At 45.8% G+C, this 13,667-nt stretch overlaps 1 protein-coding gene across 3 annotated transcripts in view; it reads right to left on the bottom strand.

The window, feature by feature from the left end:
• Positions 1-6,611: 6,611 nt before the first annotated feature.
• SDK1 (sidekick cell adhesion molecule 1) overlaps positions 6,612-13,667 on the bottom strand; it is a 384,634-nt gene continuing 377,578 nt past the window's right edge. For all 3 annotated transcript variants that reach the window (XM_058850018.1, XM_058850019.1, XM_058850017.1), the window contains one exon: positions 6,612-12,818. In XM_058850018.1, coding sequence (XP_058706001.1) covers positions 12,543-12,818 — 276 coding nt within the window. In that variant the 3' untranslated portion in view covers positions 6,612-12,542. The remainder of the gene's footprint in view (positions 12,819-13,667) is intronic.

Here is a 13,667-nt window from a genome sequence, read left to right as displayed (position 1 = left end):
AGTGGGTTCAGCAGTCACCTCCACACTTAGGCAGAAGAGCTGAGCAGCAGCACTGCCAGTTTTGGTAGGTCAGTGTCTCAGACATCTCCAGCATTGCACAGCCACGATGTGCTCAATGATTCACATAATCACTGGCTGGCACTAATCTATTAACCATTTTATGGAGGCACATCCCTGATTCCTGCATCTCCAGGCTGCTCTGAAGAGCTGAGCTGTAGCAGCTTGCTTGACAGGAACTTTATTCTCCATTTTATGGGATCTGCCCCTTTTAAGACACCTTGAAGCACCTGTACTCGGGGAGTTATCCTTTCTCTTGCATCCAAAGGCTGGTTCTTCTCCTTGACAGGTCCCACACCAGAAGGACATAAAGAACAGCAGTGAGAGGCAGCAGGAAAAACCAGGTGCTGGAGCAGTAACTCCCAGGCTGGGATTAGCTGTGTTTCTTTTCTCACACAAGCCCTTTGATTTTCCAATAACTTTTAACAGCTGTTGTGATTTCTCAGTGGGAAGCGGGTATGTGGTTCAGTATTTTCTCCTCTCTCACTCAGAAACTGAAGCAAAGGCAGACTTCAGAGAAGAACAAGGATGTTAGCTAGCCCCCAAAATATGTAAATAAACTGCACAGCATCTTTGCATGCAAGGAAATTACTAATTTGTCCAAAACTGGTTTGAGTGGGAGCAATTTACTGATTTAGAGGTATGGTTCCCTGTGTGGCTGGTGAACCTCTGCAAACTCCTTATTTGTCTGACTTTTGGTTTGGTTTTTTTGCAGGTCTCTTGAAGTGCTATGTCTCTCCAGTTCCCTAGATTTGAGAAAATCATAGTTGATAAAATGTCCACCTCCTAGTCAAAATTGCTGCCACAACTCAGAGCTGCAGGTGGGGTCATTCTGAACACTCACTGTCAGATAATTTTATACAAATTGCATGTATTAAAGTGATGCTTTTATCCTTACACAGCCCCTTAAAGGACCAAATGTGGTGGTATACTCTGTACTTACTGAGACTATTTTTAAATGTGAATATCACTGAAATGGCACCCAGGAGGAATAAAGCAGAGGGAAAGACTCTCCAGATCATTCTTCTGGCAACATTTAAAGGGGTTTAGCATTGTGGGCAAACAAATTGCACAACAGGGCTGCAGGTGAGGGGCTGCTGTGGCATCCAAGCACCTTGTCTAAGAGAATGGAAGAAAATTGCCCAGGTTTGGGCTACACAACTCTTGTCTGTCCAAGGCTGGTGATCCAGCAAAAACATCTTGTGGTATGAAAGGGGGAGCAATGAGTGCTCCCCACTGCACTCGTGCAGCAGATGTGCAAAAACAAGTGAAAAATAGCAGCAGCAGTCTGCGAGTTGACATCAATGCTGCTTCTAATTTACCTCTTCCACAAAACTGTCACTTCCCCTCCTCCATTTCAGGTAATAACTTATTAATAGGAGATGTCTCCAAGAGAGCTGCTAAACCCCATTGGTAGGAGCCACATCAATTCCAGTGACCTCTCTGATGTGCTGGTCTACAGGCATGATTATATATTAGAAGGCAGAGCTGGTTCACAGCCCTTGTGATGTTTCCAGGGTTAGAGACCTGTAGCTATGAAGGACCCAGAGCAGTCCAAAAGCAATGTCCTCCTCTGGGTCACGAGCACACGTGGTCTCAGCCTCTCTGACATTGCCCTTCTTACTGACACCAACACAGTGCCACTGCTTTCCCCATTAATAACAAATCCCAAGGGCTCTGAAAAGGCTTGCTGGAGCCCTGGTGATGTACACAGTGCTATTAAAAGACTGTTTATTCTTATGCCCTGGGGAGAGGAGGAGCAACTGTGTGTGACCCTCTTCCCCCATGGCAGGGTGTCCTGTGATGGTCCTGGGCAGCACTGAAGCCATGGCCCTGCCCTCCCACGCTCGTCCTCTGGCCACCACATGATCCCTCACACTGCGGTGGTTCCTGGCATGTTTCTTCTTGCTGTGCCACCCTGGCAACCGTCCCAGTTCAATATTAACTCAGACATTATCTACCACTCCTCTTTGCAATGGCACAGCACTTTCATGCCCTGGGGACTCTTCCTGTGTTTGTGTCAGTCACCCTGGAGCACAGCGCCCTTCTGCTGTGCCAACCCTGCACTCCTGAGCCGGGAGGGAACAGCTGGCCAAGGAACTGACATGTGTGGGGATTCAAAAGCTGATGGTCACCATGGCTAACACAAACAGAAGGAGACACGAACTGTGATAACTGGCTGTAGTCACCAGTAAAAATGAGACAATGCAGCTTAGACTAACTGGAAGAGCAGCGACTGAACTGATGGGGCACAGAGGTTAAACCTCATGAAGAACTTTCTAAAAACTTTGAGAGAGAAAAAATTTTAACTAGAGGGTCCTCCCTGAAGGAGAGGTGATTTTACTACTGCTCGGTGGGACTGAGTGAGGCCAAGGGGAGAGAAGTCCTGCAAACTCCTGCAGAAGAGTGCAGAGCACTGGTGGAAGGACATCCCCTGCATCTCAGGCTCTCTGTTAGAGAGAATGAGACATTATCTTGAAAACAAGATAATGCTTATTATCTTATTTGCAAGATAATGTTTCATTAGCTGCTGTGTTGCAGACCCAAAGGTTTTTCTTTCCTCCACATACTAGGGGAAAAGTCCTGTTGTAACCCACACAGTCTTTCTAACAGCCATAGCAAAATGTCATGTCCATTAATAACCAGGCTTTAATTCACTGACTGTTCCATCTTTAACAATTCTCTTCGTATTTTCCTCTCATCCCACAAATGGTATCATGAGCTGTTTATTCCTGGCTCTTCCTTACAAACCTTGCTCTCAAATGAGCCTCTTGAAAGGACTAAATGGGAAAGCACCAGATGTATGACATCCTCAAAGAGCTCCAGCAGCCAGGGAAGGACCAAGGGCTGGCACCAGCTTCTGCCTTCCCTCTCACCAAGCCCAAAACCACGCTTCATGCCTGGGTATTTCTGAGACCTCTGCAGAGCAAAAAGACCACGTTGCTCCTTTCATCCAGCAATGCTGCTGAATGGTCCCGAAGCGGTGACAGCTGAAACCCATCTCCCTTTCACTCCTCTATAATTTCTGAGCAAGAATGGAAAATTACAAGCCACAGCCAGTGTTAAAGTATAAAACCAATTCTGGAAAGCATGGCAGGGGCAGTGCTGTGTGCACTCCCTGCTCATGCTTGGACACCAGCTCCTCCAAGGACAACTTCTCCTTTGCCTGTTTCACATTGTACGAGAGAACAGCTCTGGCTTTTCAGACCTCCCAGCTGGTAGCTCAGTCTCACTGCATGAAGCAGCCAGTGCTTTCCAGAAAGTGTCATTGCACCACTTGCAATGACCTCAATTCCTGCTGAGCCATTTCCAAACCAGAAGTCAAGGCAGAAAAAGACAAAAATCGTGACATGACCCTGAAGCCATCATCTCCAAACACATGACATGCAGCCCATTCTACCACCATCCCCTTACCCCAAACCCGCCCTATCTCACGAGGACACATTAGAAACAATCCAGTGTTCTGGAATCTGTTTTAGAGCCAGGATCTCTGTTCAGCCAGACCCAGCACTCAGAGCCACATTGCTGCCCAAGGGCAGAGTTTGGCCCATTGTTTCTGTCTCCAGTGCCTGGGTTCTGGATGTTTTCTCTGGACACATGCTGGGTATGTACTCAGGGCAGGGTGAAGCTGGCTCTTGAGTCATTTGGCATTGTGGACTCCCTATAAGCAGCTGCTGGATGTGAGCCATCCCCAACATGTTCAGGCACAGTCCTTGAGAATCCGAGCAGGTATGGCTGGAGGTTTATCACTCAACCTCACAGGATTTCTCTATTGCAGCTAAAGCCGAGCGTTTGCCTGGTTGGATTAACCCTTGCTGGCTTTGTGAAATGGGCTTCATTGAAAACAAGCATCTTTCTCTCACCTTTTAATTTCTTCTGTGGTGTGCAGACAGGTATGGATCAATTAAAGTGTCCTCATCGATCACTGTGGATGTTTTTTGCTGGACAGAGGATTGAAATTCTGAATCCTTCCTCTGCAAGTGCTCCCCACAGCTGGGGATAAAACATTTCCGAATTTGTATCAGGTTATGTGAGGTTTAATCCCAGAGGATACGCTCTCCCAGCAGATTAAGTCAGTCTCATAAATACATCTGAAAATTTGCCCTCGTTTATCCCAAATTTCCCTCAGTTCAGCTTCTCTGACGACTCCCATTGCCCTTCTCCTCCCCTGCCCCACACCTCTGGGGTGTTTGTACCAATCAGATGTGTTTGTACATTCATAAAAAATTACTCAGGATTGAAAAAGTTTGTATTTACAAACAGTAAAAGTTGAGCCTTCTACTGGTGGAATTAGGCTCTAATTAGGTCAGTCATGTTCCCCTGGTAGGGTAAGAATGATAGTGCTAGAAAACAGACAATTTATAAAGACCCAAAAATAACTCATCCTGCTGTTTTGTAGGAAAGATGTGTTTTCTTTGCCCTGTGCTGAGGACATTGCAGTCAAGGCCACTTGGGCACACTGATAGCAGCCACACAGACTGCGGCTTGATCCCACAGGCAAAACCGACCTGTGCCTCAATTTCCTCCTACCAAAAGTGGGATATTCATCCTGCCCACTTTGGAAGGGCTGTGGTGAGGTCACTTGGGTTTGTTAGGCATTTTGTCACTCTTGGCATGAGGCCCCAGGCTGTATTACACAGGCTGTTTTTCCCAGTTTGCCTTTTAGCCTTATCTGCACCTTCAGTGAAGTGCAAAAAGGGCACAAACTCAGATTAGGGAAGCTCAGGGTAAAGAACAAGTCCTTGGCTTTGTCCCAGGTGCTTTTCTAGGGTGTGTGTCATCAGCAGAAAGGTTGCACAGAACCCCTCGGAAGTTGCACAAAGCAGGGAATTACCTTTGAGTGACACAGTGGGTGTTGGTCTCTTCTTCCTCTGAACACATTTTTGTCAGCAACCACGATTTGCAGCTTCCTTATTCCTCCACAGGCAGGTGCTGATCCCCTGATTCCACAAGACTTCACAGGTCTCAGCGCTGCTGACAAATTTGCCTTGTAAAGCCTCGAAGGATGACTTCCCAGTCAGCCTCGTCTGATTTAGGGTTATCCTAACTCGTTAACAAATGGTGATGAAGGTGCCAATTGCCTACTTAATGAAGGTTTCTACCAGGCTGGGAAGTCAGCAGCCACACCGCCTTGGCTTGGAGGGACGTGCCCAGCATTTCCAAGTAAACAAGACAGCAAAGCTAAAGAACTCCTGGAGCACAGTGGATGTGAACAAAAACCCAACAAAAAACATGTGTTCACATGAAGTTCCTTTTGATTTTGTGGGAAATGCAGGTTTGAGATGAAAATAATTAGTGAGGCAAGAGGAAGAGAGGAAAAAATAATAAAAACAAGAGTCAGGCTTACAAAAGAAAAAAACAGAAAAGAAAAGGAGCAAGGAGAAAAATAAATAACCCTGGAACAAAAACGCAGAGGGAAAAAGAGGGAACAAAAGAGACAAATAGCAGGAAAAGGATCAGTAATGAAAGCCCAGATTACTCGATTCAGTCAAGCCACTGCTTGTGCTGTTCAGGGCAGGGCGGGAAGCCAATCTGTTTTCTCTGGTATTGTTTAGGCTATGAACACCGTGGCAGATTTCCCATCCACTCCCATGTTTATGTCCGTGCTCCAATCCCAGCCACAAAAACGTGTGGGGGAAACACATCCCGAGAAGAGTAAGGGCTGGAAGCTACAGCATGATACACTTCAGAGCCAAATGGCCCCAAAAAAGCACTTCTGCACCTTCTGGCAATTTTGCAGGATAATGTCTCGTTCACAAAATGCTGTGGCGGGAGGATTTTCATCTTCAAAATGGGTACAGTGATACCTCTGGGTTATTACAAGCTCCCAGCTGCAAAGGACTGCCTGTATTTATACAACACTGCATTATTTATAATATCCTTTTCAGGAGAAGGAGGATATGAGTTCTTTCCTTCACAGTTTGACTATTTTTTTTCTTCCCTTCTCCCACTTGGAAAACATTGATTTCTTGCCCTCATTTCTCCCACCAGAGCTGTAGCTGACCTGACTGTGTTTAGTTTACTTCTGTAGGCAAGATGCTCAGTGGTTGAAAAGCACAATCAAGCACCCTGGAATAAGAGAGCTGCCCTGATTTCCCCCAGCTGGGATCTGCTCCTCTCTCCCCAACATCTGCACGCCTGTGGGAACTGAATAACAACTGCTACAACACTGCTGGGGAGGGCACAATGGCATAAAAAATGTTGGCCCCATGGGTTTCTGTTTCTGGGTGGGTTTTGACTCTCCTGTACTTAGGATCTGAGGAAGTTTATTGCTGCAAAATAATAAAATATTTAAGACTGATCAAATTCTGTGTGGAAACTATTTGAGAGTGTCAGCTTAGCTGAGAAGCAGCAGAGGTTGTAAGATTTTACAGTCTAGAGCAAACAGTGAGGAATTCCAGCCCGTGTTACATCCTCAGTGTCCTGAGCTGTTAACCCATGAGCATGCTGGCAAGGTACCCAGAAACTTCTTCAGCAACAGAAGAGTCTGGAAAAAACCTTTTTTTTTTCCCTTCTACAGAACAAATGTACCAAGGACACAGAGGTTTCCAAAAGGGTTCTTTTAATCAGAAGCAAGTCTGCAAAAGAAGAAGTAACTTTCTCATATAAAATAGTGGAGTGGTGAAGGTGAGGCTAACAAGAGGTGTGGAACAAAAATCCAGGGCAAATCTCCAAGGAGACACTGAATTAAAAGCAATGATCCGATAACCGGAGTACACCGAAGGGTAGCTCAGACACAGCTGTGTGTGCTGTTCCTACCCCTAAGCTGACAGCAGATACCAAATCAGAGGATGGACTCCAGCCCAAGAGAGGCAAAGTGACCAGCTACAAACTCACCAGAATATGGGGTTCTTGCACCTTTCTGCTACCTGAGAGCTCCCACTGCGCTGTGACAGGCCCCAGCAAGGCTCAGGGGTGTAAGGACATCACCCACCTGCAGAATGCCACCATTCCATGCTAGCAGAAATTCCCAAATCTAGTGAATTGGACACAAATGGGAAAACACCTTGATACAGAAGTCTGTAACCCCATTCCTGTCTGTATCCAGTGATTCAAGCCCCAAGAAAGTGCACAGTGATCAAACAGCATTGAAATAACGAATTTCCTGTCAAGTCTTGAGGCCCCAAGGCCATTTAAAGTGGGCAAGTGGCAGCTTTGAGAAGATAAAATTCTGAGTCAGAGCCTGAATCTCAAGTGCTAATGGTACTTCACTACTTGTTCAAACAAATCTCAGCTGTCCCAAGTGTCACGTGTGTGCTTATCCACTGTGGCTCTCTGCTGTCGGGTGCAGCAAACTCTACACCTGCACAAAGTGCAAAGCAGCTTTCTTTTGCTGGGAGGGCAGGGGGAGGACAAAAGGAGTACAGAAATACAAAGAACAGAAGGGACTGGAAGTGCCCAAGGCCAGGTTGGATGGGGCTTGGAGCCACCTGGTCCAGTAGAAGGTGTCCCTGCCCACAGCAGGGGGATTCAAACAAGGTGATCTTTAAGATCTTTTCCAACCCAAACCATTCTGGGATTCTATGACTTGTCAGGTGGAGCCATTTCAGGCTTGGGGTGATCATGCTCCTAATTCCAGGGTGGTTTCCATAAGGTTTCAATGGGTTTTGTGGAACCACATCATCACACGTGTGGCTTTCTTTGAACACCACACCAACAAACCTTTCCCCACCTCCGGAACCTCGTAGCTTCTAGGAACACCTTGATAATGTGTGGATTCCACATGTGCTGGCAACAACCTATACGAGCAGCCTTAAGGAATGTGACTGAACCAGCAGGAACTCCAGGCTGAGTGGAGCTGTCTGCAGTACAATCTGCCCATGTCCCAACACTCTGTGGTTCTTCCTTTCCAAACATCACCCCTCATTGCCCTTCTGGCTGCTACTGGTACAGGAGACCAGTGAAAACAGGAGATCTTAGCATCTTGGTCACTCTTACACACCACAGGCTTCTGGATTTCAAGGTTTCTAATGCCTCTGCCAGAGGTTATCTTTCTTATGTGGTTGTTTGCTTTCTTTTAAAGTTTTTGATAAATTCCTTTTCTAAAAGGATTTTTTGCCAACAAGTTGCCCTGTATATCTGAAAGCAATGTGTGGGAGAAGATACCAGTGCTCTGAATGTATAAAGATCTCTCCCCTCCCTTTCTGGAAAGCGGATTAGATAATCTTTGGATGACCCAATGGATTTCTTGAGGGAAGCAATGGCAAGGATAATAAATGCATCCCCATGTCAAGATACTTAGTCCAAACAATTGCTACAGCAGCTTCTGGCAGAGACCTTGGTATAAGGAAGAAAAATGAGATCTTGGCCCATCTGCAAAACATCACTGGTTTTAACACTCAAAATGAAGAGGGAAAAAAAAATATTTTGAGTAATAGATTAGTTTCTTTTCTGTGTGTTATTATTTCTTCTCTCCAGTCATGCCAACTGCTCCCAAAAGTGGGATCACTGGCCAAAGTGTGATTCCTTTAGTAAACGCTGATCAAAGCCTTTGCTCTCACCTCTCCCTGCCCTCCCCATGAAGGCATTCCACAAGACATGAGTGACTCCGAGGGTAGGGAATAAGAGACTGTCACTGATGAAAGCAAGGGAGTGCCCTCTCCTGTCCCTTGTCACCACTGCCATTTGTACCTGCACAGCGCTGGCCCTGCCCAAACATCAGAGCATTAAAAGGCAGGAATGGAAAATGCTCCACCCAAGGGTGTGGGCCATGGTGAGGACACACTACTGTGACACAGATTTTGGGGGGGATAAAATGCTCTATTCAGAGTGGGCTGGAAGAGCACAGCTCCTTTCATGTGTGCACTTCTGGACGTGATTTATGACAGGGACAAGCTGAGGTTTGGGGCTGGGAGCATTGCTGACAGTGATGACTGGTGTCACCTCAGCCGTGGCAGGGCGTGAAGACCTGGACACTTTTTACCTGCAGGAGGCTGGATATTGTTATGGCTGTTGCATTAAAAACAAGCTCCTATTAAACCATTCCCTGAAATGTCTCCCTTGGTCATTTCATGATGCTGCTTTCATTTTTCAGTAATAGTCACCAAGAGACCTGAGAAACAGGGGAAGTGAAATAAATAAATAAAAATAAAATATCCTAAGAAGGCATTCTAAACATAAGCCTTCATTTTTCAAGACTATTCTAAACAGGAAGATGGAAATGGAAGCAAATTCAATGGGTGAAGTTACTGTAACATGACAACTAATGTTTAAAAGTTGTATTTCAAGGCTGCAATTCCCAAAGATTGCAGCAATGAAATAGAGCTTTCTTCTTAACTGATGGAGTATTTCCTTCCAGATAAAACAATTTCCCTGATATGTGAAGTAAATAAAAGCTACCTATTAACCATATTTTACAAGTTGAGTGTGTTAGCAAGAAGGTGGAGGCATCACACGTGGAGCTACACAGGATCCTGCACAGCAGAAAACACATCCTGTGCTCAGCTGAGGGCTGAGCAGGGCACTGCTTCTCCTCACTCTGCAACTGCCTATTGAAAATAAACCCATGTGTCACAACAGCCAGCTCACCAACACAACATAACCAAGAGTGACAACAGTGTGCACGAGAATGGGACAGAAATACCTTTGTTGGGATCAACAGGTCCTAAAGGAATCACACCTAACCTGTTATTTTGACAGCAGCCAGAAGAAAAGAGCCACACAGCCAACTCAGCAGGTCCTCAGCAAGCTCAGGCTTTTTAGTTGCAGCTGGTTCTGAGAAAAAGGAACAGTCTTTTCTCACTTTGTATAGATTGTGCTGCTCCCCATGTTGTCCTTCAGTGGAGCAGTGGCCACAAAGTCCATTTCCTTTATTCCCTGTTGTTTTCTTGGTTTTTTTTTCTCAGTGTGGTATCAGATCAGTCCCAGGGAGTAACTGCACCCTACACCAACTGAGATCTCGCAATATTCAGGAGATGTGCAGTTATACTCTGCTTTCCTTTGGAGCAAAATCTTCGGTGTCCCATCTACTTCCTACTAATTTACATCCCTAAAGTCCTCAGTGGTCCTTGAAGAGCTTCTCCTGCAGCACTACCTCTTACACCTGTTGGACAAGCGCCATTAAATTTCCAAGAACAATTGCGTTGCTGTGTCAAATGTATAAAAATGTGTTTAAAATATGTAATCTGATGCAGGAAATGACAAAGGAAAAGGAAAACAAATCAGAAAGTCACGTTGATAATTTTGTCTAAGAAACAAAAAACGCAGACTGAAAACAAATTTTGGCAGTTCAGTAATTAAAGCAAAGTCCATATGGCTTAAGAGAACAGTCAAAGTGCACAGAAGGCAGTGGGTTTTTTGTTTGCTTTCCTCTTCACAGCACACTCCAAGTCATCCTCTTTGGAGCCCCATCTCCATCCCACACACATCCTACCCAGGTGCAGGGAGGAGGATGACTCACGGGTTTTTGGCTCAGCCGCGTCTTTGCGAGTCCCTCGCCATCTAATGAGCTGCAGATCATTATCCCAAACTCAAAAGCCCTTAAACACACCCACTGGAGTTTTTGGTTTTGAACTTTTTCTTCCTGGAACCTTTGGAGAGGAACAGCAATCCAGTGCCAAAGCAATGCAGTGTCTGCATGCACCAAGAGCAGCAGTGCTCGGAGGCAGTGCCAGAGAGTAAAAGCAGTTCTGAGATTGTTTGCCCTGTCCAAGAGGCACTGAAAGGTGACAGCAAGGCTGAGCTGGCCCTTGGACCTCAGCTGTTCTGGTCAGGTGCCACCAGGATACTCCCAACCAGGCTCCTGGGCAGCCTGGTTTCAACAACCTGCTCTGAAGACACCACCTCCCCCTGCCACAGATGTTCCACATCCCTTGAGAGGACAGGGACAATTCTCTATGGTAACAATGCCCACATGAGCTTTGACAGAACATTTGCAAGCACCAATTTTCCTGGCTTATCCACCTGGAAGGAAATGCCAGATCCTGGCGTGGCAAGGACTCTCCTACTTCCAAAATCACTTTTCAAACTCTTATGATAATAAGTCTGCTGACCCAGGACTGTTGCTACGTCCAAGGGCTGGATTTGGATTCTTTCAATGCCTGACAACTTCCTCGTGAGTAAACAACTTGCCACTAAACATGACAGACTCAGGAAAAGGATAGAAAAGAAGAAAACAAAAAGTGAGCTGTACAAAAGGATGGAAAATAAACTAATAATCTCCTCTTTTCTTTCGAAAGGCTGTAGTTTCAAGTGCACAGAGCAGGCTGTAAACGTGCACAAGGTAATTCATGACCCCGATGCCTGAAAAACCTGGTTAGCTTTATTTGGAGACACTTTTTTGCTTCTCCCAGATATGAAGCTGCAGAATCAATAAAAGGCACCTGTGGACACCAAAACTCACCCAGTCTGTGTGGGGTGTCTTTGTATTAAAAAAAAAATCAAATCAAACAAACCCTGCCACTGTGTACTTTTTTACAGACCAGTACACAGAACTGCAGAGTCTGGGTGAGAAAGAATGCTCAACTTCTGTTGGCAGGGCGTGGTAACTCTGATGATCAAAACCATCATCAATTAGTAAACTCTCTAGGTTGTCACTGCAATTTTAATTGAAAAATTCCTCTGGCTTGCTGGGTTGTGTCCTTTGACTCTTAAAAAATGACTGATTCAAATGGTACACACAGTCCACAAGGAGGATTAGAGCCACACCAAAAATAGACTGACCTTACATCTGAATTCTTCCCACTTGCTTCACCCACCACTGCCTACAGCACTCTTTTGAGCCATCTCCTCTTCCAAAGGCCCTGGAGTTGGAATATTTAAACAATGCAGCAGGTCCCATTTGAAGAAGAAAGAAAAGCAGGTCAGTAATTCAATAGAAATACACCAGTAGTGAGCTTAGAACAGTGATACATCTGAGCCTACATTGGTCAGCCAGTGCTCCTAATGTGTGGAGCAGTGAGGAGAAGAGAGGAGGTGTCTGCTTTTCACCTAAAAATGTGTCCATTTTCTATGTTTTACTACTTTACCTTGATGACAGAGAAAAATTAAAAAGAAGAGAAAAAGAAAAAAAAAAAAAAGAGTAGAGAAAAAGGAAGGAAAAAGGAGCCTGGGAGGTTTTATGTTTTCTCTTCAAATCACATCACAAAGTCACTCATTGCATCTAGGGAATTCACCTGCTTGTTTGGGAGCGGTGGGACAGGAGGAGGGGAGAGAAAGAAAGAGGGAAGGAGAAGGGCATGGGAGCTGCTTCCTGAAGCAGTGTTACAAAAAGCGGTTAAAAAACCCCTACTATTCACAAGTGGTTAAAATCATCACTGTTCAGAATTCCTTTTTTTTTCTTTTTGTTTTCTTAAACAAAGGTTCAGCTAGTTGAGCTCCGTGTTTTTATAGAGTTGATTGTCTTCAGAAAGAAAAAAATAAACCCAACCAAAACACCAACAACCCCAGCCTCAGGTGTGTTCCCATCCGTTTTTCTACCCTGATAAGAGTTCAGCATCCCGGGCACGCACACGCGGTGCCGGTGACTGTCCCGCCGTGTCCCCAGCTCAGACAAACGAGGAGAATCCTGTCACTGGAGTCCGGGAGCCGGGCGCGGGCTGTCCCGTCGGGGTGTACACCCCTCCTGAGCTCTGTGTGGTGATGACAGTCTGGAAATAGGGTTCTGTCTCACTGGCCGTGCACTCCTCGTATCTGTAGGATGCCGGGTGCTGCTTCACCCCTTTCTGCTGCCGCTTCCACGAGTTGTAGTAGGTGGGGTCGCTCATGTAATGGTTCACGAAGGAGTGCTTGGGCAACTCGTCCTCGTAATCCGAGTCAGTGACCTGGGGCATCAGGAAAAACAGAATTAAATAATTGGTCATTAGTGTTGATGATTTTTTTTATCCTGTTGTGCTCACAGAGAAATGAGAGGCAGGTTTAGCATCACCATGAAATCACCATGTAATGTTAAGGGAAGAGGGTAAGTGTGGTACGTGCTTCTGCTTTAGCCAGGCTCTGCTGCTGGAGGGAGAGTCCTCTGATGATAAATGACAGAGAAATCCCTTCTAATTCCCTGCAGAACGGTGCAGGGGCAGCCAGGAGCTCCTATTTGGGCACAAGAAGCAGGCAAGTGTAGAGAGGTCACAGTGAAACCAACAGCTTTCAATCACAATCAGAAATATTGCAATTATAGCTGAGCATCTCTCTTCTGATGGAAGGACAGCAGGGATGCCTTCCACACAAACGCTCTGGTTAGCCAGGCTGATGTTTGGGGTGGCCAGCCCAAGCCACCTGCACAGGATCTGGGCGCTAAGTATTGAAAATTAATTCTTTAACTGGAAGGGAGTTAAATAAAATCAGACTTTTTACAGGCAAATAACACTATTTGCATGTTCCAGCTGATTATTGGTGGTACAAGGTACACAGCCAGCGGTGACAGAAGAAAGAGAATGCAAAATCTGGGAGAGAAGAGCTGCCAGGCAGGAGGAGCTGCTTCCTTGGGATGAGTCAGACCCAGCTCTGCGCTCAGAGCGGATCCTACCCCTGAAACATTTATGCACGGTGGCTGGAGAGCTTCAAAGCTCCCATCAATATCAAGCAGGAGCTCTATTGAGATGTAACCAGATAAGCTCTGTGCATCTGCCCCTCCTCTGAAGTGCTGCTGCTGGGATGCAGCTGGAGGAATCACAGAG

The sequence above is a fragment of the Poecile atricapillus genome, chromosome 14 (assembly GCF_030490865.1).
Source record: "Poecile atricapillus isolate bPoeAtr1 chromosome 14, bPoeAtr1.hap1, whole genome shotgun sequence".
Taxonomy (NCBI): Eukaryota; Metazoa; Chordata; class Aves; order Passeriformes; family Paridae; genus Poecile; species Poecile atricapillus.
This window is presented reverse-complemented; position numbering and strand designations above follow the sequence as displayed.